Source organism: Dromiciops gliroides, chromosome 6 (genome assembly GCF_019393635.1).
Source record: "Dromiciops gliroides isolate mDroGli1 chromosome 6, mDroGli1.pri, whole genome shotgun sequence".
NCBI lineage: Eukaryota > Metazoa > Chordata > Mammalia > Microbiotheria > Microbiotheriidae > Dromiciops > Dromiciops gliroides.
Genome location: NC_057866.1, coordinates 209,264,530 through 209,291,188, shown reverse-complemented (window position 1 = coordinate 209,291,188; position 26,659 = coordinate 209,264,530). Strand labels below are relative to the sequence as shown.

Here is a 26,659-nt window from a genome sequence, read left to right as displayed (position 1 = left end):
ATCTAAGGGGAGCAGCTAGGTAGCACAGTGGATAGAGCACCGGCCCTCGAGTTAGGAGGACCTGAGTTCAAATCCAGCCTCAGACACTTGACACTTACTAGCTGTGTGACCCTGGGCAAGTCACTTAACCCCAATTGCCTCACCAAAAAAAAAAAAAGAAAGAAAGAAAGAAAAGAAAAAAAAGAGGGTATCTGTAAATCATACCTCCTAGGCTAGAAAAATTGTATTGAAGGATGGTAATGTCAAAAGAAATTTATGTTAAAAATAGGCAGTACATTTACCATCTTTAAATGATATGGTTTGTTTCCAATACCAAAGACTTTAGCACCTCTTACATAAGAACAATGGACTCCTTTTGGAAAAGGAAAGAGTAGTACTTAATTAGGTTCAGGTTTAGTTTAATCCCAATTATGATAGTTATTTGGTTCAGAAAATGATGCTTTCCTCATTTGGGAGTTAGCTAGTGAGTGAAGTATAACAGAGTGTCTAGTTAGCATTTCCTTAGGCATTTACAGTTCTTTGTATGTCTCCCAGCGCACAGGAGCATCAAGATCATACCTATTGGTAACTTGGATAATATTTTCCCTTGTTCTCTCCTTTAGGACCTGGGAAGAGCGAACAGGAGAAAACCAAAGGTACGTGTGTAAGGAAATCACCCATCAGAATTTTGATTGAATGTGTCTGGGGCTCTTGTCATCTCAGAACCACCTCCTTTCTGTGGCATGAAAACAACCGAGTGATCTCAGGAAAGCGGTAGAGACCTTAGCCTACCTGGAATGTGTTATCCTTGACTGCCTTCTTCAGGCTTGTACTAAATTTGTTCCTAACCATTTTAGCCTCCATCGCCTGGTGACCTTGCCGTGATTTGTTTCACCAGTGGGACAACAGGTAAGTTTTGAAATGGGATAACCTTTGCCTAGTAACTGGAAGACTTGTACTTCTTTGGAGAACGAAATCCCTCTCTCACCCTTGTTACTGATTGTAGTCTCAGTTGTAGTAGATAGATTGTGAAGGCTGCTTGACCTGGCTTACGGTGTGCCTTCTTTGTGTTTTATAGAAAACTTTAAGCATCTAGTAGTGCAAAAGGGTCAAACTCAAATCAAAATGGCGGCCACTAATCTGTACATGAGGATCTCTGTGGGCTTCATATTGACTTTGTTTTAAAATGTTTTTACCTAGGTTTTACTGGGGCTTTTTTGTTTGTTTTTTGTTTTTTAGTGAGGCAATTGGGATTAAGTGACTTGCCCAGGGTCACACAGCTAGTAAGTGTTAAGTGTCTGAGGCCAGATTTGAACTTGGGTCCTCCTGACTCCAGGGCCGGTGCTCTATCCACTGCGCCATCTAGCTGCCCCCTTTACTGTTATTTTTATTTCTTTTGTTAAATATTTCCCAAATACATCTTAATCCATTTCTAGCCCATTGGGGAATGCGAGTGTGTGATACTTCATTGAGTAGGGTCTCAAAGAACGGTTGATGAATGAATCCGTTCTCTAAGGCAGACGATGCCATAGGTGATTTTGAGGGTAGGAATCCCTGTTTCCCCCTTATTGCTATCGTCATTCAAAGTTGAGCCATATGTATCACAACAGACAGTTGCAGGACAGTGAAGTTTGCTCAGCCCAGCTGCTGGATATTGGCCAATGGGCTGCTTGGTGTTGGGAGGTGATATGACAAGTAGTGAAAGACTCGACTTACTGGACTTGGTTTTCTGTACTGCTGTCAATCTTATGAAGCATGTGAGGCATTCTTAAATGTCTTTTCATACTGCTGGGTGGCTCAGTAGACAGAAAACTGGCCCTGGAGTCAAGGACTCATCTTCCTAAATTCAAATCCAGCTTCACACACTAGCTGTGTGACCCTGGGCAAGTCATTTAACCTCTCTCTGTCTCAATTATCTCAACTGTAAAATGGGGTTCATAGTAGTACCTCCCAGGGTTGTTGTGAGGATCAGATGAGATAATATTTGAAGTTCCTGGCACATACTAGGTGCCAAATAATTGCTAGCTGCTGTTATTGTTGTTGTTGTTCTCTTTACTAGAATGCGTTCCATTGACTTTAATTCTCTTCTGCTCTCTCCCTGTGTTCTGCAGGCAATCCCAAAGGTGCACTGATCACTCATCAAAATGTAGTGAGCGACTGTTCGGCTTTTGTGAAAGTGACAGAGGTAACCTTTGGACATGCTAGAATGGCCATCTGTGTTAGTCGGTGTTAAGTCGTAAGAATTTAAGTAGTTACGCCCATAGTTCTTTGGGGATCCAGTTGGAAGTATGGGCGATTTTGGAATCTTCATTAAGATGTGGGTGGAGCATAAGGGTCCCTTCTCTAAAATGGTGGTCTCATGACCCTGCATTCCTACTCCTGCCTGCCACTGTGGGGGTAGATTGGCTGGTGAAAGCTCTTGAAAACTTGAACACTAGAACAGCATTTGGATGTTGCCATATAGATTTTAAGAAAAAAATAGGAGTACAGAGGATGACCTAAATGTGGTACGTCTGCTTGACTGATGCCATTTTAGCATCCCTTTGAGGATGCTAGATGATGCCGGATGGTAGGCCTGTTCATACTGTTGGCTCATCCCATCTTCTCAAGGTCTACCATCTTCTTGTGAAGAAGTTAAAATCTGTCATCCCAGCTGCCTTTAACATCTCCTCACCCTCAGTGGTACAATCCCTTATTTCATGATGTAGTGTCAGAACAATCAATGTTACTTTGGTCCTGCAAAGAACATTTTCTTTGCCCACCTCGAGCCTTACATATCTAATTTTTGCAGCCCTCCTAAGATGCTTGCTGCCCTAATTTTTATGGCAGACTTTCATACTTAACAGGTGCAGGGAATGAGGTCTTATGATTGAACAATGAGAGCATAGACTCTTCCCTCAGTCCCCTACCCCAAAGCACTTTAAAAAATGTGTTCAGCATCTTATTGAAGGGAAATTTTTTACTTGTTATTCCTTCTTCTGAGAAAAAGTAAGGGAGGTGATATGTTCATGCAAGACTTTAAAGAATCCTATTATAAAAATGGAATGGGGTTTTCAAATCTTCAGAAAGTTGAAATGAGACCCCAATCTGAGGGTGTGGAGACAGTACAAGGTGGACTCCTCCAAATGGTAGCCTCCATAGCTGTTGTCCTTGGATCGACAGGTTGGGTTGGGTTGGTGTATAGCTGCAATATAATGGGTAAGGAGTTTCTTCTTGGTATGAGTTCTGTTACTAAGAAGTTTGCCCAGGGTTGGCACTATGATCACTCCAACTTGTGTAGGATTTGTGACAGATTCTTGAGGGGGTGGGAGAAGAAAAGTGGGAAGCAGAAGTAGATATACCACTATCATGCTAGCTCATCCACCCACCCACTGATCGCTGTGCTTGACGCTGACAGGTACCTTGTTTGGGCCAGAATTCTCTTATGATTATCGCCACCCTGTGCAAACACTTATCATGCCTTGCTTGGATTTAAAGTCCAGTATAAACCCTGTAGGGGTAAACTTAGGCAGCAGCTGTTGGGGATGTTACTCATAGGTGTGCAGGGTAGGGACTTTATTTCTGGGGGAGGGGAGGGGAGGGGGAGCCGATCCTTTTGCATCAGCCTAAAGTTCATTTGAAACCAATAGAATATTCACAGTGGGAGATGAAATAGTGATTGGAGAATGCTGATAAGACTCCAGCTATTGAAATCACTTTCACGCTCCTGAGTGCAAGTACAGCGCTGCTAGGTTCTGTTTCCTCCTTGTAATGTTATGGTATTGCTTATATTGAGATGTGACTTCCTGCATTCCTAATCTGAAAATTGAAACTGATCTTGCTGGGAAGGGAGGGAGTGGCAGCGGTGGGTTTTCAGGTCTGAACAATTGGAGCACATAATCCCTTAATATCCTGACTAGGGGGGGACAAGAGGGAGGTTAGGGGGGTGGGGCGGGGATTGTCCTAGCTTTGACTGAATCACCTAAATGGACTCAGTTTAAGCCTTTTAGAAGAGACATGATGGCCCAAATATCAAATTACTCGTTTAATACCATTCTTTGGCTGATACTGATTATTTGTCAGTAATAATTACATAAGATTTCTGGAATACTGCATAGTGGTTAGAGAGCCAGGCTGGCCAGGAAGACATTGGGTTCAGGTCCTCTTTATGTCATATAGTGGCTATAAGTGCCCAGCCAAGAGATTTGATACCTGTGTCCCTGGGCAACTCTCTGAGACTCTTAACTTGCTAATGCATCTACAGTAGTAAAAAGTTTTCCTCCCCAAGAGTTTCCCACATAGTTCCAGACATGCCAAAATATTATGTCCTCTCCCTCTGTAAAGTTAAGGTAATATGTGCTCTGAAATATGGGGGTCAGCAACAAATGGAAATCTTAATGGTATGCTTCTCTGCCCTGCTGGTGATTTTGCTTGCAGAATGTGGTGATCCCTTCTCCAGATGACATTTTGATATCTTTCTTGCCTCTTGCCCATATGTTTGAGAGAGTTGTGGAGGTAGGCGCTTGAGTTTATTTCAATTGCTTTTTTGTTTTTTTGGACATTTGTTCAGTTATTGTCTTTTCACAGAAAGCACTTCATTTGAACTCCAGTGATTCACACATTTCGTATTTACCACTTGCTCACATGTATGAGCGGTTGATGACGGTAAGAAGGGATTCAGTGTGGTACAGTGTTGTAAATGGATCTCTTATTTTCTATCATGTACAGGACCTAGATTATGGAGAACAATGTAGGTGCCACCCTCGCTTTTCCCCAGTTCCAAAGCTTAACACATATGTATTAGCAGTTCACTGTCCCTCAGGGGTTTGGTTTTTTGGTTTGTTGTTTGTTGTTTTGTTTTGTTTTGGGGGGGGGGTCGGTGTTTAAAAAGGAAACTGGATCTTCTGATCTGATTCTGCCTGGACTTTTGACCCAGAAATTCAAGTCAATGCAAAGTCAGTATAATTTTATCCTTTCTTGGTTTCTAATAAGCCAAATTATTCAAGACTTTCCCTTAGGTGGCATTTGAGGCAACTAGATGGTATGTGTTGATAAAGTATTGGACTTGAAGTCGGAAAGTCCTGAATTCAAATCCTCCTTCAGATACCTTCTAGTTCTTTGACCCTGAACAAGTCATTCATCTGTAAAGTGGAAATAATAATAAAAACCCATTCTCCAGGGTTGTTGTGGGGATCAAATTAGAGGATCTGTGTAAAATGCTTTGCAATATTTAAAAGTGTTAGATAAATATTAGTTATTATTGGTCAAAATCTACAAATAGGCTTATTTTTATAACACATGTTTGATTTGAGAATAGGTTTGGCAAAATTTCCTTGACATAAGCACATGACTCAACCCAGTCAAGAAGGCTTTCTCAGCTTGATTTTCAAGGTTATAAATCTGAGAGTAAGGGATGACACTTGATGCAGAGAGAATTTCAGAGAACAGAGGCGCTCACTTCAGGGCTCAGTGACTATCCTGTCACTTCTCTGAAGTGGACTTTCTTCATGCCAAGAAACAGACTGCTAATTGATAGGTGTCTTTAACTTGCTCAGTAGAAAGAAGTAAAATGGGATATGTCCTTTTAAAAATATATATTCTTTTGTTCCCGTGTTTCAGACATGGTATGTGATAGTTCTTAAAGGGCCATGCATATGGAACCATAGATCCGGAAGAAACCTTGAAACTCTCTTGTTGTGGTTCAGTTGTTTTCAATCCTGTCCAACTTTTCATGGGATTTTCTTGGCAGATCCTGTAGTGGTTTGCCATTTCCTCCACAAGCTCATTTTACACATGAGGAAACTGAGGCAAACAGGTTAAGTGACTTGCCCAGGGTCACACAGCTAGTAAGTGTCTGAGGCTAGATTTGAACTTGGGAAGATGAATTTTCATGCAACCAGGCCCAGCACTCTATCCACCATGCCACCTAGCTGCCCAAAACAAACTATATTAAATGAAAAACCTGCTGAAATTTAACTTTTGAATAAAAATCAAGTTGTTCCTGGAAGAGAGACTAATTTAATTTGGGGAATAGACTTCGTGAATGTAAGGGACAGATAAACAGTGGAATGTATTACCACATGGCAAACACCACAATTCAGTAGTATTTTCTTTTTTTACCTTTACATCACAGTCATATCTTCCCCTTTTCTCCCTCCCCCCTCCCATTTGAACCTGTGGCAAAAAGAATTCAGCAGAAACATCTGAAATGTGGAGCCTACCTGAAACTGTATACACCATTCTATACTAGTAGTCTCCCACCCCTCTACCATGAAGGATGGTATAATTTTCTTACAATCACCAAGGCAAGATAAATTATCTTCAGTTAAAACCAAAAAGTAGAGAAGTATCCTTTCCTCTAAAAAAGAAAATGTATCCCAATCCTTCTCTACCTTAAGGATCCTACTGATCCTGAAATATGTCATATAATAGCAGAATGGGCCGAGATTTTAACCAGAAATTCATTTGCAGGCATACCCTGCGTAATCTGTTTCTCCAACACTCATTTCATAATGTTCCAAGCAGGCATAGATTCATGGGTGTGAGGATTCCCTTTGTCACTGAAGACATAATTACTGGTTGCCTTTAGTAGACCATTTTCATGAACTGTAGCTGAGAACGTTTGTCACCTGGTGGCTGCCCTCCCGATGATAAGTCTTTTTGAACTCAGCTAGGCCAGATCTTGGATCCTAGAATACAGCCCATTGCCACAGTGGACCGTAAAGCCACAACAGATTGTAAACCCTTTCCAGGTACTGCATAGCCTTTCAGGACCACCTACCACACTGAAGCATCAGAAGACTTCATGGATGTTAATATTAACAACATTAAACTAGTATTCTGACCCATGTTACTTGGTAATAATATTATTTATAGATGATCAGAGGCTTCAGAGACCATTTCGTTTAAACCCCTCATTGTATAAATAAGGAAACTGAGGCCCAGAGAGATTATCAAGGCCCTCAAACTCTAAAGCAAGTGTTCCTTCAGTGTATAGATATAGCTCATAAAAAACCCTTTCAATATCTATCAAACTCCACTATGATGCCCTCCAGCCAATTTTCCATATACAATAAATTCTCTGTCACTGTTTCCTAAAACATTGTTTCACCTAATTTTATGTTTTTATGGGATACCAACAAATGCTCGATGGGATGTGTCTGAGTTGGAGAATTTAAAGGTATTTGGCAGCCAAAACCCAGATGGAGGTGATCTCAACAGAAAGTCGCCTCCTGTGCTTCTGCACCAGAAAGGAGGGGCTCAGTTCATGAATTTACACTCTCCTATTCCGATTTCTAGTGTGTCATGCTCTGTCATGGAGCTAAAATAGGATTTTTCCAAGGAGATATCCGGTTACTTATGGATGACCTCAAGATGTTACAACCTACCATCTTCCCTGTGGTTCCAAGACTGCTAAACCGAATGTTTGACAGAGTAAGTGCAGGCCTATTCAGGGGATCAGAATGGGGAGACTCTAGCTCCAGAGAGGAGATTTTTGCATGGAATAGTATTGAAGTGTCCTAAAAAATGAGTGTGGAAAAGCAAAGAGCATTTATTAAACACTTACTGTGTGCCAGACCCTGTGCTAATCACTGGGAATAGATATAATAATATAATAACAAAAATAAAGAATAGAAATATAAATAAAACTATGAATAAACAATAATGTAATATAATAAACAACAAAAATATAATAATAAAAAGAAAGACATTCCCTGCCTTCAAGGAGCTTACATTCTAATGGGGAAGACAGTGCACAAAAGGGAGCTACCAGGGAAGGGAAGGGGGAGAAGGGTCTCCATTGAGTGCTTTCTGCTAAAGCTGGGAAAGTCAGAAGTACAGCCAGAGGAGGAGAGAAGAAGAGAATGTGACATGAACTGTACCTGCAGTAGCTTTTTTTAAACATTTATTTGTTTGTTTGTTTGCGGGGTGATGAGGGTTAAGTGACTTGCCCAGGGTCACACAGCTAGTGTCAAGTGCCTGAGGCCAGATTTGAACTCAGGTCCTCCTGAATCCAGAGTTGGTGCTTTATCTGCTGGGCCACCTAACTGCCCCTCTGCAGTAGCTTTAATAGCAGGGGGGAAATTACTGACTCTGCGTGTTCGTTGTAAAAGTCAACTTCAAATTAAAATGCTGTACAAACCCTCTTGGACAGGAGGGCAAGACTTTGAGCCATTCTCTGGAGCAACCTAATTATTGCTCCTGGGCTTGTTAGATTTTTGGACAGGCCAACACCACAGTGAAGCGGTGGCTCCTGGACTTTGCTTCCAAGAGGAAAGAGGCAGAACTCCGAAGTGGCATAATCAGAAACAACAGCCTGTGGGATAAACTGATCTTCCACAAAATTCAGGTAATAATGGGACAGGTAACAATTTCTCTTACTGGCTTAAACTAGCCAGGGGCCAGCTTTCTCAAGGGGCTTTTGAAGAGGATAGAGAGGATATGTGAGACAGAGGGGGGGGGAGGGAGGGAGAGAGAGGAGAGAGGGAGAGAATGAGAATGTGTGTGTGTGTGTCTGTTTTGTTCCTAGGATATATAAATCTTGAAATTCAGTCAAGCTAGACGGAGCCTCAGAGGCCACATAGTCCAGCCTCCTCATTTTCCTGAGGCCCAGGGAAAGGAGTCCCTCTCCCAGGATCATATAGGTAGAAAGCATCAGAGGTGCACCTTACACCCAAGTGCTTGGATTCTACTGCTCTTTCTATAGTAGCAGTACTACTAGTAGTAGTAGCAATAGTAGTAATGGTATTTTCTTGGCAAAGATACTGGAGTAGTTTGCCATTTCTTTCACCAGCTCATTTGACAGAAGAAGAAACTGAGGCAAACAGGGCAAACAGACTTGCCCAATGTCTGAGGTCAGATTAGAACTCAGGTCCTACTGATTCCAGGGCTGATCCTCTATCCACTGCACCACCTAGCTGCCCCACAGGTTTTAGAGGGTGTCCCCAAAATCTTAAAGCTTGAAGCTCCACTAAGCCTTTTGGGACATCCTATAATATACTCCTTTTACAGATGAGATTAAGATTCAACCCAACAAGTAATTCTTTAATGTCTATGATGCGCTTGACACTATGCTAGGCAGAGAAGATACAGAGATGAAGTGAGAAACAGTCCCTGCCTTTGAGGTTCTATCTCCAGCATGTAAAGAGTTAAGAATATATGAACTGGGGGGGGGGGGCAGCTAGGTGGCGCAGTGGATAGAGAACCGGCCCTGGAGTCAGGAAGACCTGAGTTCAAATCCGGCCTCAGACACTTAACACTTACTAGCTGTGTGACCCTGGGCAAGTCACTTAACCCCAATTGCCTCACCAAATAAAAAAATTTTTAATTTAAAGAATATATGACCTGGGGGGCAGCTAGGTGGTGCAGTGGATAAAGAACCGGCCCTGGAGTCAGGAGGACCTGAGTTCAAATTCGGCCTCAGACACTTAACACTTACTAGCTGTGTGACCCTGGGCAAGTCACTTAACCCCAATTGCCTAAAAAAACTAAAAAAAAAAAAAAAAGAATATATGAACTGAAGTGTGGGAGAGAGGTTAGGGCTGGATATAGGGAACTGGGCTTCCTCTGCAGAGGGATGATTATTGAGCCCATGGGAGCTAAAGAAATGGCCAGAAGTCCAGAAAGAGGAAAAAGGGGGCCCCAAGGCAGAGTCCAGGGGCCACAGCTGCCTGGCCAGTTGGATAGGGATGATGATAATGCAGCAAAGAAGATTAAGAAGGTGTGGTCAGGCTGCTGACAGGAAGGGGAGACCAGGGCAGGAGGTGTCAGCCTCACGGAGCTGGCGAGGTAGGAGAGGCAGCAGTATCTGAACCCCGACTCCTGGCCCAGCATTTGCTCTATGCTGGCCTGTGACTCTGAGGAGCCTCCCTGTGGCTTTCTAGACTGTCTGACTCCTGTGAGGGCACAGTAGCCCAGGCACAGGTGAACATGACCTTCAGAGAACAGACTGGAGCTGGGCCACTGGTTTAGAAGAGGTTTGGGAGCATTAGAAACATTCCTAACGAGGCTCGGCATGTAAACTCCAGGCAGCTTAAGTGCTCGGAGACTTAACCCAGCAACCTCTCTCTTTTTTCCCTCTCTCCCTTTCAGGCAAGTCTTGGAGGGAAAGTAAGGTTGATGGTCACTGGAGCAGCTCCTGTGTCAGCCACTGTTCTGACTTTTCTGAGGTCGGCCGTCGGATGTCAGGTGAGTTGTCAGGGTTGTTTGGGGATTTATCAGGTGGAGGATGATCTTGGGGAAGCCCATATCTTGTGCATGTGTGTAAGTTTGGTTCCTTGCTTGGGACAAGGGGCAATGTGTCATCCGACAGTTTTGTGACTGGATGAAGAAAGAACACAGTTATAGCCAATGTGGGGAAGGGTGATGCGTGTCATTATTCCTTGGGGTCCGATGGTGGGGAATGGCCTGTGCTGTTCTTATCTGCCTTGCTTAGCAGCACACATGCTTTAGGCATCGTCGGGCTTAGTGTTGTCTTGAACCACAGAACAGAAAGTGCCTGTGTGCTCTTCCCAGCAGAATCCCATTTCTGTGTCCTCCTGTCCTTGGTACGCCACTTATGAATGGGACATTCACATCTGGCTTACTGACCATTGAAAGTCTTTGTTGTTTGTTCAGTGGCTGGGATTGTTGTACGTTGAAGTAAGGGAATTGTCCTTGCCTTTCATAATAATTAAGAATATTGATAATAATAGCTAGCACATATAGTACTTTAAGGTTTACAGAATATTTTTTTATGAATTATCTCATTTAATCCTCACAACAACCCTGTGAAGTAGGTGTAACACATTTTAGAGATGAGAAAATTGAGGCATTAAAGAGGTCAAGTGACTTGCCCAGGGTCTTGCAGCAAGTAAATGACTGAGGTGGGATTTCAACTCAAGACTCCCTGACTCCAAGGCTAGCCCTCCTTGTGCTGCACCATCTGATTGCCCCCTAATGCTGTCTGCAGTAAATACCTGGCCCACCTTTTCAGAGCCTACAAGGCTTGGACTGAAGAGTCTCTGAAGGTGATCATGAGAGAATTTCCTAGTGCTCACCTCCATGGGAGATTCATGGGAAGATTATGAGGCACCAACCCCATTTCTCACAGACAGACCTGACTCTCTCATTTCTTGACCAAGAAACCCTAGATTTTTATGTAACCTAAACATCCTGGAAAGCATCTCTGTCTTTGAAGTCTACATCTTCTCTTTTCCCTGAAGGGCCCTGTTATAGGACCCTCTGTTACAGCACGGAAGAGTCTCCCTCCCACTTAGGTGGACATGGACTCTGAGGCCAATAGGCACACTGCTCAAGAGCTAGGGAGGGGTAGTGGTGGTTGCATCGAAACTGAGATTTGAAGCTAGGTCCTTTGACCCCAGAGTGATCTGTACTCTGAACTATCATGATCAGCTATGTGTGTGTGTATGTGTGTATGTATGTATATATGTGTGTGTGTGTGTGTGTACATGTGGGCTGCATCTATATATGTCTACAGATGGATGGATGGGGGGAGGGAAGATGGATGCATACTTGAATGTTATATCTTGTCATGGAGTGTCAGTATTCTATGAGGTGACCCAAACAGAATTCATCCTCAAGAAATGGCCCTATTTCATACAGACTCTTGAGCTATGGAATCTATCTTGCCACAGTAAGCAAAACCACTTAGGATAAATAGTTCAAGACTGTGGGTATTAATTACACTTCTTAAAAGAAGCTTTCCTTCTCAATGGAATATATTGCAAATATCGATGCTTTTAAAAAAAAAGAAAGAAAGAAAGAACATGAAAATGTTTTACTCAACTCTTTTTTTGTTGAGATTACTATTAAGTTTAGAATAAAAGTTTTAAAAATTAAACAAAATTAAACAGAATCATAAATAGTTTGGGTTTATAGTAATTTGTTGTTTTCAATATCATATCCCAAATATAGAATATTTGGAGAGATGGGGTGGAGCTATATAATCAGAAAAAGGGACTTGAGGGGCCATCTAGTTGAGTCTCTTCATTTTACTAATGAGTAAACTGAGGCCCAGGGAGATTAAAGCACTTTAAAACCCCCAGGTTCACTGAGGTGGGTGTTCCTTTACCATGTGACAAACACGGTACGTGCATATGGATGGGCCTCATTTTAGCCAGCCCTTCTCCAGTTGCTGAACCAAGCAGTGTCCAGTGTCCAGTGTATAAAATACAGGTTAAGACATGATGAATGTTTTTGTACATCAAGCTCCTTTTTCCTCTTATCCTCAGAATATGGTCCCAGTAGTGAGAAAGTTGACTAGAGGCTATTTTCATTTCCATTACTTTTCTTAGAATTGCCATATTGTTCTTTAAAAAAAAAGCATCAACTCAGTTCTCTAAATGGTGTTAGATGTTGGTTGCACTTGTTTTCATCAAGATACATAAAATACAAGCTTTATTTCAATAATGATCAACCGTAAGTGCCTAAATCAAATTTTAGACAATGAAATAGCAAATTGTTTAAATGTTATTTCCTTGTGACTGCTGCTTCATTAAACATGTTAACACTATTTTACTATTTATTCTGATGGGCATACAAAACAAACCTGAGGCAACAGACCAACTTAGTAAAAGTCAGCATTATAATATATTTTAGAACTCAAGTTATCCTTTAAACAAACAAATGTAGAATCCAATATAGCTGATTAGCTGGGGAAAACATGCAACCTTATATCATATAGTATATATTCTTTTTAAAAAATTCTTGTTTCTTTAATACAATTTTACAAAAAATAATACACACACACACAAATAACACAAAATGAGAATTTTCAATTTAAAGCAGGGATTATTGAAATGGGCATGCAACTAAAAAAGCTAAAAAAAGACCAAATTAAAAATCCCCAATTAAATACAAAATTGGAAATTCTGAAAATTAAAGGAGAGATTAATAAAATTGAAAGTAAGAAAACTACAAAATTAATAAATAAAACTAAGAGCTGGTTCTGTGAAAAAAAATAAAATAGATAAACCTGTGGTTAATTTGATTTAAAAAAAAAAAGAAAGAAGAAAACCAAATTACCAGTATAAAAAATGAAAAGGGTGAACTCACCACCAATGAAGAGAAAATTAAAGCAATAATTAGGAGCTATTATGCCCAGCTATATGCTAATAAATTTGACAATCTAAATGAAATGGATGAATATTTAAAGCAGGGATTATTAACCTAGGGTCTATTAACTTTTAAGAAACATTTTTTAATGATAAACATTTTTACGACTATTTCAATATAATTGTTTTCCGCAAAATCCTCTTGATATTATGTATTAAAAACCATTATTCTGAGATGAGCTCTCAAGGCTTCATCACAATGCCAAAGGAAATGCCAGCTTTGTAGCACTTTGTTTCTGTTATTTTTAAATGTGTGCTTTGTATAGTATTTCAGAGGCCAGTATGCCCCCTACTTTATGGGTGATATTTCTAAACTCTTTTTGCTCCTGATTGGAGCAAACACAGCAAGGCCCCGAGGTTATTCTGTGATGCTGTGATGCAGAGCTCCATAAGAGGTTTTGTGTCCCCGGCCCTCAGGCGGTAGCCGGGCCTGCGGATCCCTTTGCAGAATCATGGTTTTAAAGGTCTAAAAGAAAGTACATAGGATCAGAGAGGAAACCAATTAGATTGAATTATAGTTATCAAAATGTACATTTTTAAAGGTTATGAAGCCCAGTTGAAGGAGCCCTGGCTTAATGAATTGTTGGCAGGTTTGACTAGATGGGCAGACATAGACACCTGTACAGGCTGGCTGCTTGAGGGCCTCTGCCACAGCCATGGGAGCCGGCTGTGGGGAAGCAGCCATTCTCCAGAGAGCCCCCTGGTTCATGACTCTGGCTGGCCGGCACACCACTTGTTTCCTGTCACATGGGAAAGGCACTGCCTTCCTGCCAATGCCTGTGCCATTGGCTACATACAGCCCCTCTCTTGGAGAATGTCTTCAAGCACGTTTTTTTAAAATCCATGAATTCCCAGAGAACCTGGGAAAACGTGTTTGACTTGGACGTTTCTCCCAACCCTTTGTCCTAGGCAGTCCATGGCAGCCTCTGAGTCCTGAGAAAGGCTCGTGGCGCACCCTGACCCACCTGACCACTGGGGCTGGCAGGTCTGCCCGTGTTTCCTTCCGCTCTTGGGTCATAAAGCGGCTTGTGCTAAAGTCTTTAATTGAGGTGCTGTTAGAGAAGAAGAAAAAAGCCCTTGTTGGGAGACTGAGGAGACTCAATGTCAAACAGAGCTGTGGGTGCCTCTGACAGCTCAGGGTTAGTGAGGTCACTACATTCTTGGGTGGCCTGGTGTATAGACGCCACATTTACCCCGATCTGAATCGAATCTTTGACTTGTCATTACTGGCGTAAGAAATTCTCCAGCTGAGAATGCTCCCTGTGCCTGCACCGAGAAGCAGCTGTTACAGCAACTTTCTTAGAGAATCAGGATATAGATGTCTATGTATATAAGTGCACAATGTACATTATGTAGTAATATACAGATGGGTGTCTATGTACACATACACACGTGTTAATATATATTCCTTATTTCCTCACAGTGGTCAGATGGAAATTAAGCTCAGATACCAAGGCATGTCCGCAGGAACTCAGGGCTTGGTTGAATGTGGCCACTTTAAATAATGATGTAAAACTTTGGCCGCCAACAAATAACTTGTGGTTGTTTTTCATATTGTAGTTCTATGAAGGCTATGGACAGACAGAATGCACGGCAGGATGTTCTTTGACGGTACCGGGAGACTGGACAGCTGGTATGGTTGTACTTCTCACACCTCGGTGTGATATTCATTTAGTTGATCAAAGAGTTAACTGGAGCCACCCTCACTTCTGTTTTTATTGAGTCTTCAGACCAAACGGTTTGTAGCCACCTGACCTGTAAAGTGGTTTCTGTGTCACCTGAAGTGATCTGAGCCAGTCTAGCCTCATATGCCTTATCTTTTCCCTATGCTTGTGCCTTGAAGAAAGGGATGGATTGTCTGCCGTCCTTGTCTTTCCCTCACTGTAGAGCTCACTGAGTCATACATGCAGAGGAAATTCAAGGAGCTTTGAGGGGTTGGCAGGTAGGGTGAAAATCTGGTCGACCACATCACTAGGCCTCTTGGATTTAGTAGATGAAAGTCCCACTGAGTTGCCTAAGGCTGGAAAGTTAATTTGCTCTGCTAATCACTAATTTGCCCAGCTAATCCAGTGTCTGAAAAAAGGCCTGAATCAACTTTGGGGTCTTCCTGACTCTATAGTTCAACACTCAATCACAGCAGGCCACTTATCTTATGTGCAGATATAGTTATGTTTGCATGCACATGTGTGTACATGCATGTAGCATGCATGTACTGTTACATGCCTCGATTATCAGCACATATCGTGTGTGTACCTATAATGTATATGCAGATACATATATGTGTATGAGGAACATGGAATAAATGCGTTGAGTATTGTTGAACACAAAATAGTCATTGTCTTATTGATCCACAAAGATTACTTCTCTAAAAACTAGGCAAATGATCTAATAGGCACTCTAAAGTTATAAAACACAAACTTAGGATTTGTTAACCTGGTGTCTAGTTGGGTTTTTTTGTCAAGGTTGGGTTTGGTCAAGTTATTGGCCCTCAGCAAAGCATTCTGAACATCCAGCCCAGGAAGCTTCACAAAGGGGCTTCTGAGTCCTCCAATTCTAGACCCAAAACTATTTTCTGCATAGGGGGAGAGGTAGCAAATAGATATTTCAAGCTGAAAGAGCATGTCTAGTTTAGTGCGGATATGGGTTCCAACCTCCATGTTTTCCAAATGAGGAGCTGAGGCCAGAAGTTAAGTGACTTGCCCAAGGTCACACAGGTAGTAAGTACCTGGTCTTCCTGACTTTGAGGTCAGCATAATTTCAATTATATTACAACAGAATACACATATACATATCTATATCTATACATACATATGTGCATAGATATGTATAGATACATTTACACACATACGATGTCTGAGTATGTCTGTGTATGATCTCCTAGGTTATAGGCTTCTCAAGAGCAGGGACTTTGTCTTTTAAAAATGTCTCTGTCCTGGGGGCAGCTAGATGGCGCAGTGGTTAAAGCACTGGCCCTGGATTCAGGAGTACCTGAGTTCAAATCCAGCCTCAGACACTTAACACTTACTAGCTGTGTGACCCTGGGCAAGTCACTTAACCCCCATTGCCCCGCAAAAAAAAAAAAAAAAAGTGTCTCTGTCCCTCAGTGCTTAGCATAATGAATTATACTTTTTCTTTGTTTAGCCCAGACTTTTGACCTAATTGTATAAAGGAGCTCTTTCTACTGATACGGATCAGCAACAAATTATAGCCTTAGAGAATTATCTGGAAAAACTGATGTTAAGCAGCTTGCCTGTGGTTATCTACAACATACAGCAGCATTTGAAAACAAGGGCTTCAGACCCTGGGGTCCATGAACTGAATTTATGAATGAATGAATGAATGAATATTACTTTATATATAAATAGATATAAACTATTTCAGTATAATTAATCTCTTTTATAATTTTGCGTGTTTTACTTTATGCACTTAAAACCTTTACTCAGAGAAGGGGTCCATATAGTTCACTGGACTCCCAAAGGGGTCTGTGACCCAAAAAAAGATTAAGAGCTGGGGGCAGCTAGGTGGCACAGTGGATAAAGCACCAGCCCTGGATTCAGGAGGACCTGAGTTCAAATCCGGCCTCAGACACGTGACACTTACTAGCTGTGTGTCCCTGGTCAAGTCACTTAACCCACATTGCCCTGCAAAAAAAAAAAAAAAAAAAAAAGATTAAGAGCCTCTGATCAAATGCCACACCCCGCCTAGCTTTACTGCCATAGTGAACCCATAATAAGTGTTTGGGATATCTAGGCAGTACAGTGGATAGTCAGGCCTGGAGTCAGGAAGACTCATCTTCCTGAGTTCAAATCTGACCTCAGATACTTACTTATGTAAGTACTAGGCCAGTCACTTGATCCTGTTTGCCTCAGTTTCCTCATCTGTCCAATGAGCTGGAGAAGGAAATGGCAAAGCACTCCAGTATTTTGACAAGAAAACCCCAAATAGGGTCATGGAAAGTCAACCATGACTGGAACAACTGAACCACAACATTAAATGTTCTGGATGTATGTTGTGGAATACAAAATGCTTGAGCCAGGGGCCAGGGTGAAGATGACCAGTCCCAGATAAGTGATCATTATATTTCACTTGATGCATAGGCCACGTTGGCGCTCCCATGCCTTGCTGTCTTATAAAGCTTGTTGATGTAGAAGAAATGAATTACATGGCTTCCAAAGGAGAAGGTGAGGTGAGTACATTTTTGAGGTTTCATCCCCTCCTGTCACCCATCTCCCCTGACTGAAGAGAAGACAGCTGCATGGCGGAGCACTGAGGTTTAGCCTGATTGATGATTCTGGAATGAAACACTTCGTATTATTTGAGATGTCTTTGCTCTTAAATTAGTAGGAGGTAGACACTATAGGCATGAAGGATGAAAGCTAGGCGGCAGTGACTCTATTCTTCCCCCGAGACAGCAGGAAAGGAGCTAGACCCAGGAGTATGTAGAGCCCAGAGACCTTCAGCAGCAATTGTTCTTGGAGTCCTAATTGCCTTAGGTACCAATTAATGAATTTCTTCCAGATTAAATAATGAGATCCTAATGACCTGAAAGTACTTTCTTGGGAATTTGGGGCCAGGAATGAGACAGGGATGAACTACCCTTGGCCCTAAGCACTGTGACCAGACCACCCAATAGCCTATCTATCACCACTTAAAGTCAGGGCTAGAAGCAGGGAAGATGGGATGTTGGAGGTCGACCCAAGAGCCTAGGTTGGTCCGAACTCCTTGGAAAGTATTTCTCTGGCTTGGGAGCACAGAACCGAGTTAAAAACTCCCAGTTACCAGGAGAAGAACAATTTTGTTTTCCTTTTCAGAAAAGTCTTAATAAATCTCATGAGCTGAACTTGAATCTCTGCTTTGGCATTAATGGTTTAACAATCCCCTTTTTCTCAGATATGTGTGAAAGGGCCAAATGTATTTAGGGGCTATTTGAAGGACCCAGCAAAAACAGCAGAAGCACTGGATAAAGATGGCTGGCTGCACACTGGAGATGTTGGGAAATGGTTGCCAGTAAGTACATCTCTCTTCCTTTCCCTAATATTTTACTCTACAACGAGGTGGAGGGAGTGGGGCAGTGCAGAAACAGCTTCGTAATCTTCATTCTCCTCACATTTCTCACTCCTTCCCGTCCCCATCAAACCTTCCCTTCTAACAAAGAAAAACAGTTAAACCAAAACAGCCAATGTATCCGATAACATGTGCAACGTTCTGCCCCATTCGTCTCCCCTCCTCACATGTTTCATCATCTCTTCTCCAGGACTAAGATTAATTATCACAATTACCTGACTTGCTTTTAGGGCTTCCTTTTTCTAGTCATTTTCTGGTTCTCATTTTGCTTAGCACACTTGACCTAAGTCTCCTCGTGTTTCTCTGAATTCTTCATAGTTGTCATTTCTTACAGTACAGTATTATTCCATTATGCCACAGAATGTTCAGCCATTTCCTAACTAATGGGCATCCAGTTTGTCCCCTGATATTTGTTGCTACAGAAAGTGCTGGGATGCATAGTTTGGTATATCTTGTGCCTTCCAGTCTACCTCCTGGGGCTTTACATATGCTCAGCAGTAATAAAAATAATTATGATGCTGATGATTTTAACTAGCACTTATATGTGCCAGGCACTGTGCTAAGCACTGTTACAAATATGATCCCACTTGATCTTCACGAAAACTGTGAGAGGTAAGTGGTATTTTCACCCGTTTTACAAATGAGGAAACTGAGACAAGCAGTAGTGAGGTTACTGGGCTGAAGAGCATTAACGCTTAAGTCACTTTTTTCTTTCATAAATTGGACCAATCCACAATTCCAGCTATGTTTCATCAACACACCTGTTTTCTCACAGTCCATCCAGCAGTGATTATTTCTGCTTTTTTATGTCTTTGTTGGTGTGCTAATTAAGTTGGAGGTAAAACTAAAGGGTTGTTTGAATTTGCATTCCTCTTATTGGTGATTTGGGACTCATTTTTTGATAGTTGTTGATAGTTTGCAATTCTATTGAAAACTGTTTATATCTTTTGACCATTTTTTCTATTGGGAAATAATTTGTGGCTCTATGTGTGTGTGATCTTAATATTTCTTTGGGGTGAGTGTTTGGGCAAATAATTCAATAAACTCTCCCCATCAATGCTGATCACTAACTGTTCTGCATCTTAAAGTCTTAGAGGGGTTCCTGGGGGCACTGAGCTTAGATGTGTCAAAAGCAAGACTTGAACCCAGTTCTTTCTGACTCGGAGGCCTATCTCTTACTATACCACATAGCTTCTCACATGTTTGTTATCAACAGAGGTAAAATGTATTTTTATAGAATGCTTGTTGCCTAGCTCTAACTGTAATCCTGTGATCATTCTTATTGACACCTAGGATTGTCATAAGGTAAAGGGACCTAGGGGAAGGAATATTTTCTCCAAATGGCTGGAGATGTGGGCTGCAAGAAATAGGAGGTTATTCATCCCTTTAAGGGTAGCAAAGGTGCTTCACAAAGCAGGCTATTTGGCTCTTTCCTGACTATCTAAGAAGTATTGGGTATAAACTATATTCTAGAAGACAGATGGTGGTGAAGCTACCCATCTATTGACAGAGAAGTGACAGATTCAAGATGCAGAATGAAAAGTACATTTTTGGACATGGTTAATTTATTTTGCTTGACTATTCAAATTTGTTAAAAGGATTTGTTAATGGTTCTTTTTTTTATTCCAATGGGAGTTTGAGAGGGGAGGGGAAAGTAAAGATAACCTAGAAAAAGAAAAGGAAAGAAAAAAGGGTCATTGAAACATCTTTTAAGAATACAGGGCAGCTAGGTGGCACAGTGGATAAAATACCAGCCCTGAATTCAGGAGGACCTGAGTTCAAATTTGGCCTTAGATACTGACACTTACTAGCTGTGTGACCCTGGGCAAGTCACTTAACCCTCGTTGCCCAGCAAAAAAAAAAAAAAAAAAAAAAAGAATACAGAGGGTGGGGAAGCTAGGTGGCACAGTGGATAAAACACCGGCCCTGGATTCAGAAGGACCTGAGTTCAAATGTGGCCTCAGATACTTAACACTAGCTGTGTGACCCTGGGCAAGTCACTCCTCATTGCCCTGCCAAAAAAAAAAAAAAAAAGACTACTGAGGAAATAGGGGCAGCTAGATGGCGCAATGGATAAAGCCCACACTTACTGTGTGACCCTGGGTAAGTCAAAAGAAAAAGAAGAAGAAGAAGAATACAGAGAAAAAACCCAGAAGTCCAGAAAAAAGCAGACAAACAGGTCAATTTTGAAAGTGACAGGCTTTGAAACAGAACTTACTTTATCCTTAGACAATAATAATGACTCTCCAGAAAAGTAATTAAAAGGAATTTGTGGAGTACTCTGAGCCAGATATAAAATGGATTAAATTGTGGGTTCTAGTCCTGGCTCTACCCCCAAATATAGCTGTTTAACCATGGACAAGTCAACATCTCTAGGTCTCATTTTCCTCATCTTTACAATGAAATTGGGAGGTGGGAGGGGAGAGAAGCAAGCACCTAGACTGAGATGTCGGCCCATAGGCCACATGTGGCCTGAACCATATATTAAAGTATAATTGGGAAATATTTAATAAAATAAACAAAAATACAATAAAATGCAGATAATGTCAGTTTGAGGTTTTCTAAGTCAGTGTGTAGCCCACAGAGATCCTTATATATGGTGTAGGGGTTTCTGTTTGAGTTTGGCACCTCTGGTATAGTATATGGAAGGCTGGTCCTGGAGTCGGGAAGGTATGGGTTTAAATGCTGTTTGATTCTGGCTAGCGATGCACAGATGAGTTTCCTCATCTGTAAATGAAGGGATTGTTCTAGATTGCTTCTGAAGTCCTTTCCAGTTCTAGATCTGTGATCCTCAGAGTTTCTTCCTGTTGTAAGATTGTGTGACGTTCTCTCTAATTCTCTAAATGGTGTGTTTGGGGATTTAAGAGAGAGTAGCATTGGGAGATGTAAAAAGAGGAGGTCTCCTTGTTGGTCCTCTTCTTGTGGTTGAGGTCAGGAAGCTCCTTTATGCCCAGAGTACTCAGACCTCTTGATAGCTGATCCTGAAGCCTGTGTTGTTTGTCACTTGAGGGGAGAATACTTGTTTCTCTTCCACCAGGAATACTCTAAAGGATAGTGATATTGCTGTTTTAGTTGAAGCTACATTATGACAAGGGGCTGGCGGATTCCGTGTCAGAGCTGTTTCTCTGTGGGTAAATACTCTCTTGTTTCTTCTCCCCTATCCAGAATGGTACCTTGAAGATCATCGACAGGAAAAAGCATATATTCAAACTGGCACAAGGGGAATACATAGCGCCTGAAAAAATTGAAAACATTTACCAGCGAAGTGAGCCTGTTGCTCAGGTCTTTGTGCATGGGGAAAGCTTACAGGTGTGTTCTCTTGGTCCCTGTGTTTGTGTTTTTAATGCCTCCAGCTATGAAGTGGGAGAAGAAAAATAGCTACTAAAGCTCTTCTGTACTTCCATCACAGTCATCTGAGGGATGACTTGGATTATATACTAAGCCCAGGAATCTAAAAATGCAAGGTGCTGACCTTTGGCAGCCTGCTTCCCACGTGATTAATGGGCAGGTGTGGCAAGGCCTCCAGAAAGTTGATTCTCTGTTCACTTTACACTAAAGCCTTCATTAAGCGGAGGGATTGAGAGGGTGGTTAACCAGGTCAGAGCCTTTTGTGAGAACTAGGAAAGGTCAGAACATTGTCCTTCTGTGAACTTACCCACTGGGGCTTTGAACCTCTATTCACTGTTGGGTTTTGTTGTTGTTGTTTGTTTGTTTGTTTGTTTGTTTGTTTTTTGTGGGGCAATGGGTGTTAAGTGACTTGCCCAGGGTCCCACAGTGTAAAGTGTCTAATGTCAGATTTGAACTCTGGTTCTCCTGAATCCAAGGCTGGTGCTTTATCCACTGCACCACCTAGCTGCCCCATATTCACCGTTAACACACATGATAAACATCAGGGCTTTTCCCGAAAAGATCTCATTGCACAAAAGTAAAAAATGGGGATTTCCTTCAGATTCGAGTATCGTTCTGTTAGCATGTGTGGGTCATGACTGCCCCATACCATCACGGATACCTAGGGACACCTGGACAGGGCATGGTATTAAACGACCTGTGTTATGTGTGTGTGTTAAAGGCATTCCTCATAGCTATAGTGGTACCAGATGTGGAGACGCTGACACCCTGGGCCAAAAATAAGGGCTTCAGTGGATCCTATGCAGACTTGTGCAGAAACAAGGTAAGCATCTGATAACAACAGTAATATTAATACTAGCTAACACGCAGAGCATTCCTATATGCCAGGCACTGGACTCAGCACTTTACAGATATTTTCTCCTTTGGTCCTTCCAATAACCATGGAAAATAGGCACTATTGTTATGACCAATTTAAAGTTGAGGAGACTGAGGCAAACAGAGGTTAAGTAATTTGCCCCGGGGTCACACAGCTAGTAAGTGTGTGAAGCTAAATTTGAACTCAACTCCCTGACTCCAGGGCTAATGCTCTATCTTCTCCAAGCCACCTAGCTGCCAGTGGCCTCCCCCATTTTGTTTTAAATATACTTGTTTTAAAAATGCAAATTTGATACTCCTTTGCTGAGGTGGGGCTCTTCGTATGTGGAACATTACATACCACATCAGATTTTTTTTTTGATGTTCCAATTGGTTTTGCTGAATTATTTATCTCTTCCTCTTTAAAAAAAAAATTCTTTATTAAAGGATTGCTATCTGAGAGAGGGAAGAGAAAGAAAGAAGGAAACAGTCTTTTATTAAATACCTATTATGTCAGGCATTGTGCACTTTACAAATATTTTGTCATTTGATCCTCACAACAACCCTTCAAGTGAGGTGCTATTATTACCCCCATTTTACAAGGAAATTGAGATTAAGGGTCACACAGCTAGTGTCAAGTGTCCGAGGCCCGATTTAAACTCAGGTCCTCCTGAATCCAGGCCTAGGGCTCTATCAACTTTGCCACTGAGCTGGCTAGGGATACAAGGGGAAATCTAAGTGCTATAAAAATAAGTGATAGCAATAAAAATATTTTTAATGCAGTCTTTATTGCCTTGACAGGATGTTAAAAAAGCCATCCTAGAAGACATTGTGAGGCTTGGAAAAGAGGCCGGTCTGAAACCTTTTGAGCAGGTGAGGCTTAAATAAAGGTTTGTGAACCTCTCTCTCCATTCAATTTCTTGCCTTTGGAGGTTTTGCTCCAAATGTTACTACATAAGATTGAATTTCTTAATGAAGTCTTCTTGATCAAAGTGGCTGTGAATTCATTACCTTGTAACATTGCAGAATCTTTTGGAACCTCCCAAAAGATTTGCTATTACCCTCCAGCTAAGACAAGTTCTTAACCGTGTGTGTGTGTGTGTGTGTGTGTGTGTGTGTGTGTGTGTGTGTGTACCCCTTCTCAGAGTCATGTTTTCAAGTTCAAAAATAAAATACACAGGATTATGAAAGGAAACCAGTTGTACAAGGTCTCCCAGGGTGCAATTAAAACTCCCTAATAAGTCCATCATTGAATAGCTTTAAATCATCCTAAGACCTTGTTATTGAACTGTGGTTATCAAAATATTAAAAACAAAAATTCATGGTCCTCAGGCAAAAAATCCCTGGTCTAAGATAATGAGGCATAGCACTCCCTGAAAGGAGAGGAACGGACTACCACCCATCTACCTTGATCCGTGAGCCCATTAGCTGGTTCAGCCACTTCATTCACTGTCCTCGCTGAATTGGGCAGGTGGTGTTTGCCGCTTCCTCATTGCTCTTGTTTGTTCCTATCTCCAGGTCAAAGGTATTAGTCTCCACTCGGAATTATTTAGCGTGGAGAACGGCCTTCTGACTCCAACACTGAAGTCCAAGAGACCAGAACTCCGGAAATATTTCAGGTCACAGATCGATGAACTCTATTCTACCATTAAGATTTAATCTTGAGGCAGATAGCTTGGAAAAAACAAAACCGCACACCTCCGAAAGATCCACTCCTGTTGGCCTTCATATTGGTAATTTTGACTACAGCAAACATAGGGAAGGAGACTTGTTTGGACGGGGTTCTTGCCATAGGAATTCTGAAGGAAACAGAGCACTGCCTTACCGTCACCTTGTGTTGCTGACCATTTTGTGGTGATACACAATTTCCAAAGTGAGCCTTAAATTGTAATGGGCAACTGTATACCTGAGACGTTATCTGGGACTTGCTCAGCCCAAAAGGTGGGTGTTGACTCTTCTCTCCTGATCCTAACCCAGGAACTGGGGCTTCCCTGTTTCTAAGGGGGCGGATGTTTGATGTGTTTTCTGCAGTTGTCTGCTCCAAAGGGTATGTGGTACACTGGAGGAAAAGAATACTTTTAAAAATGACACACACACACACAGACAGGAGCAGGGTATACCATAATTCATCCAAATATGATTTAAGCCTCCTTTTCTCACTCTTCTTTGGATAAGGGTTGTGAAACTTTCTCTCCCTTATGCCCTACCCCCCAGGGTCACCCCAACTTAGAAAAGAAAGAAATGTCCGAACTTTACTGTTCTAAACCTAAGGTTCCCTGTAAATCAGGACAAATACAACTGAGCAGACTTGGGGTCACCTATCAATGTCCTACCGAGTGTGGACTCTAAATAATGCAAAGCAGAAGGCTACCAATTGAGTGTGTTCCAGATCTCTCTCCTTCCCACCCCTCCCTCCAGTCCTTCCGTGGGTTATTAACGACTCTGCCTTAGACTCTACGGTGAAGACAAGAATTTCAAGGATATGTACACCGTGAATAGCAGGATCAGCCAAGCTCAGCTGTGATGACCTGATAACCGTACACCTTATCTCTACACTGCACTAGCCACTCTTTCTGTATAATGGCCAACGGGTTTTTAATGTAGTTTTCATATCAGAATATCATGCCGTGATTAATGCTTTATTTGTTTCCCAGAATAAACTGTCTTGTACCAAACATATCACTTCAAAGGATAAAGGGAGCGGGTATACTTGAATATTTTTTTGTTGAAATGGAGGGTAATAATTGACAGAAATGTTTTAGTTAATGTTCTGAATGGGACAGAAACCAGCTCTGAGAAGGATTACAGACTAATAGGGGGACGTATAAATCTGAGGGGAAATCCATTTTTCCAAGAATAACTCAAGGGGCTTTTAGTCTGATTGGGGAAATTGGCAGCATTTCAATTATTGTAGGTCTTGGCCATATTTGACTGAATTAAGTTGTCATTTAAAGTGATTCTGTTTTTTGGATACATGGGGTTATATGGAATATTCAAGCACAAGGTTTGCACTAAAGAGATGTCATTGTAATAACACTATTTGGTAGCCTAACTTCATAATGTGTGCTCTTAATGGCACAAATATCTAAGTCGGTAATTTGTCACATTGGAGTTTTGGATGTTTGCTTTCAGTGTTGGCTATTTCTATGTTTTATAAACCAAAACAGAATTTCCAAAAAACAACAAAGGAAACCAAAATAAATATTTCTGCATTTCATGTGAGTGAAGTGTCTTTTTTTTTCTTTTTTTATGTTAAATGTCACAGTTGCTCTGAAGAAGCGTGACGGGGAAGGCTTGCCCCCTCTGCTTCAGTGAGGTGTATGCCCACTCTAACTTTTCCCATCCTCACTGATCGTTAACAGAATGATGACACCTAGAATAACTGACTTTGACATGGAGTCAAAATGTCATTGGCGAAGACCTAACATTGGTTTAAAAAAATTTGCATGTGTCATCCTGAAAAATGTCCAGCGTTTTTATTTGTTTGTTTTTTGGTGTGACAATGAGGGTTGTGTGACTTGCCCAGGGTCACACAGCTAGTAAGTGTCAAGTGTCTGAGGCCAGATTTGAACTCAGGTCCTCCTGAATCCAGGGCCGGTGCTTTATCCACTGCACCACCTAGCTGCCCCCTAAATGTTTTATTATAAAGTTGTCTTCCTTCAGATGGTGCTTGTTGGGACTGATTGCCATAGCCTGCCTTTTATTTTCTTGCAGTTTATCTGAGTCTCTTGCTGTTGGAGGCCATCATCAAAGTAGCAACTCACTTTCTTCTTCCCTTTACTTCTGTTAGTCACTTTTCACTTTTACACTTTTTTGGTGGGGTGAGGCAATTGGGGTTAAGTGACTTACCCAGAGTCACACAGCTAGTAAGTGTTAAGTGTCTGAGGCCAGATTTGAACTCAGGTCCTCCTGACTCCAGGGCTGGTGCTCTATCCACTGCGCCACCTAGCTGCCCCTTTTTAAAAATAAACCTTTAAAAACCTTTTTTGGGTTTTTTAGCGAGGCAATGAGGGTTAAGTGACTTGCCCAGGGTCATACAGCTAGTGTCAAGTGTCTGAGGTCAGATTTGAACTCGAGTCCTTCTGAATCCGGGGCCAGTGCTTTATCCACTGCGCCACCTAGCTGCCCCTCACTTTTTCTTTTCTTTTCTTTTCTTTTTTTTTTTTAGTGAGGCAATTGGGGTTAAGTGACTTGCCCAAGGTCACACAGCTAGTAAGTGTTAAGTGTCTGAGGCCAGATTTGAACTCAGGTACTCCTGACTCCAGGGCCGGTGCTCTATCCACTGCGCCACCTAGCTGCCCCTGCCCCTCACTTTTACA

The 26,659-nt window shown here is 41.7% G+C and overlaps 1 protein-coding gene across 5 annotated transcripts in view; it reads left to right on the top strand.

Annotated features, from left to right (window-relative positions):
* Positions 1-25,557, top strand: part of ACSL1 (acyl-CoA synthetase long chain family member 1) — an 85,854-nt gene extending 60,297 nt beyond the window's left edge. For 4 of the 5 annotated variants that reach the window (XM_043969992.1, XM_043969993.1, XM_043969991.1 and 1 more), the window contains exons 8-21: positions 603-635; positions 837-888; positions 2,091-2,164; positions 4,396-4,473; positions 7,258-7,392; positions 8,174-8,308; positions 10,051-10,146; positions 14,634-14,706; positions 17,171-17,259; positions 17,964-18,080; positions 21,303-21,446; positions 22,207-22,308; positions 23,142-23,213; positions 23,859-25,557. In XM_043969992.1, the coding sequence (XP_043825927.1) occupies positions 603-635; positions 837-888; positions 2,091-2,164; positions 4,396-4,473; positions 7,258-7,392; positions 8,174-8,308; positions 10,051-10,146; positions 14,634-14,706; positions 17,171-17,259; positions 17,964-18,080; positions 21,303-21,446; positions 22,207-22,308; positions 23,142-23,213; positions 23,859-23,999 (1,341 nt within the window). In that variant the 3' untranslated portion in view covers positions 24,000-25,557. Of the gene's footprint in view, positions 1-602; positions 636-836; positions 889-2,090; positions 2,165-4,395; positions 4,474-4,545; positions 4,624-7,257; positions 7,393-8,173; positions 8,309-10,050; positions 10,147-14,633; positions 14,707-17,170; positions 17,260-17,963; positions 18,081-21,302; positions 21,447-22,206; positions 22,309-23,141; positions 23,214-23,858 lie in introns of all 5 variants that reach the window. The other variant, XM_043969995.1, reaches the window with a different exon arrangement.
* Positions 25,558-26,659: the final 1,102 nt, after the last annotated feature.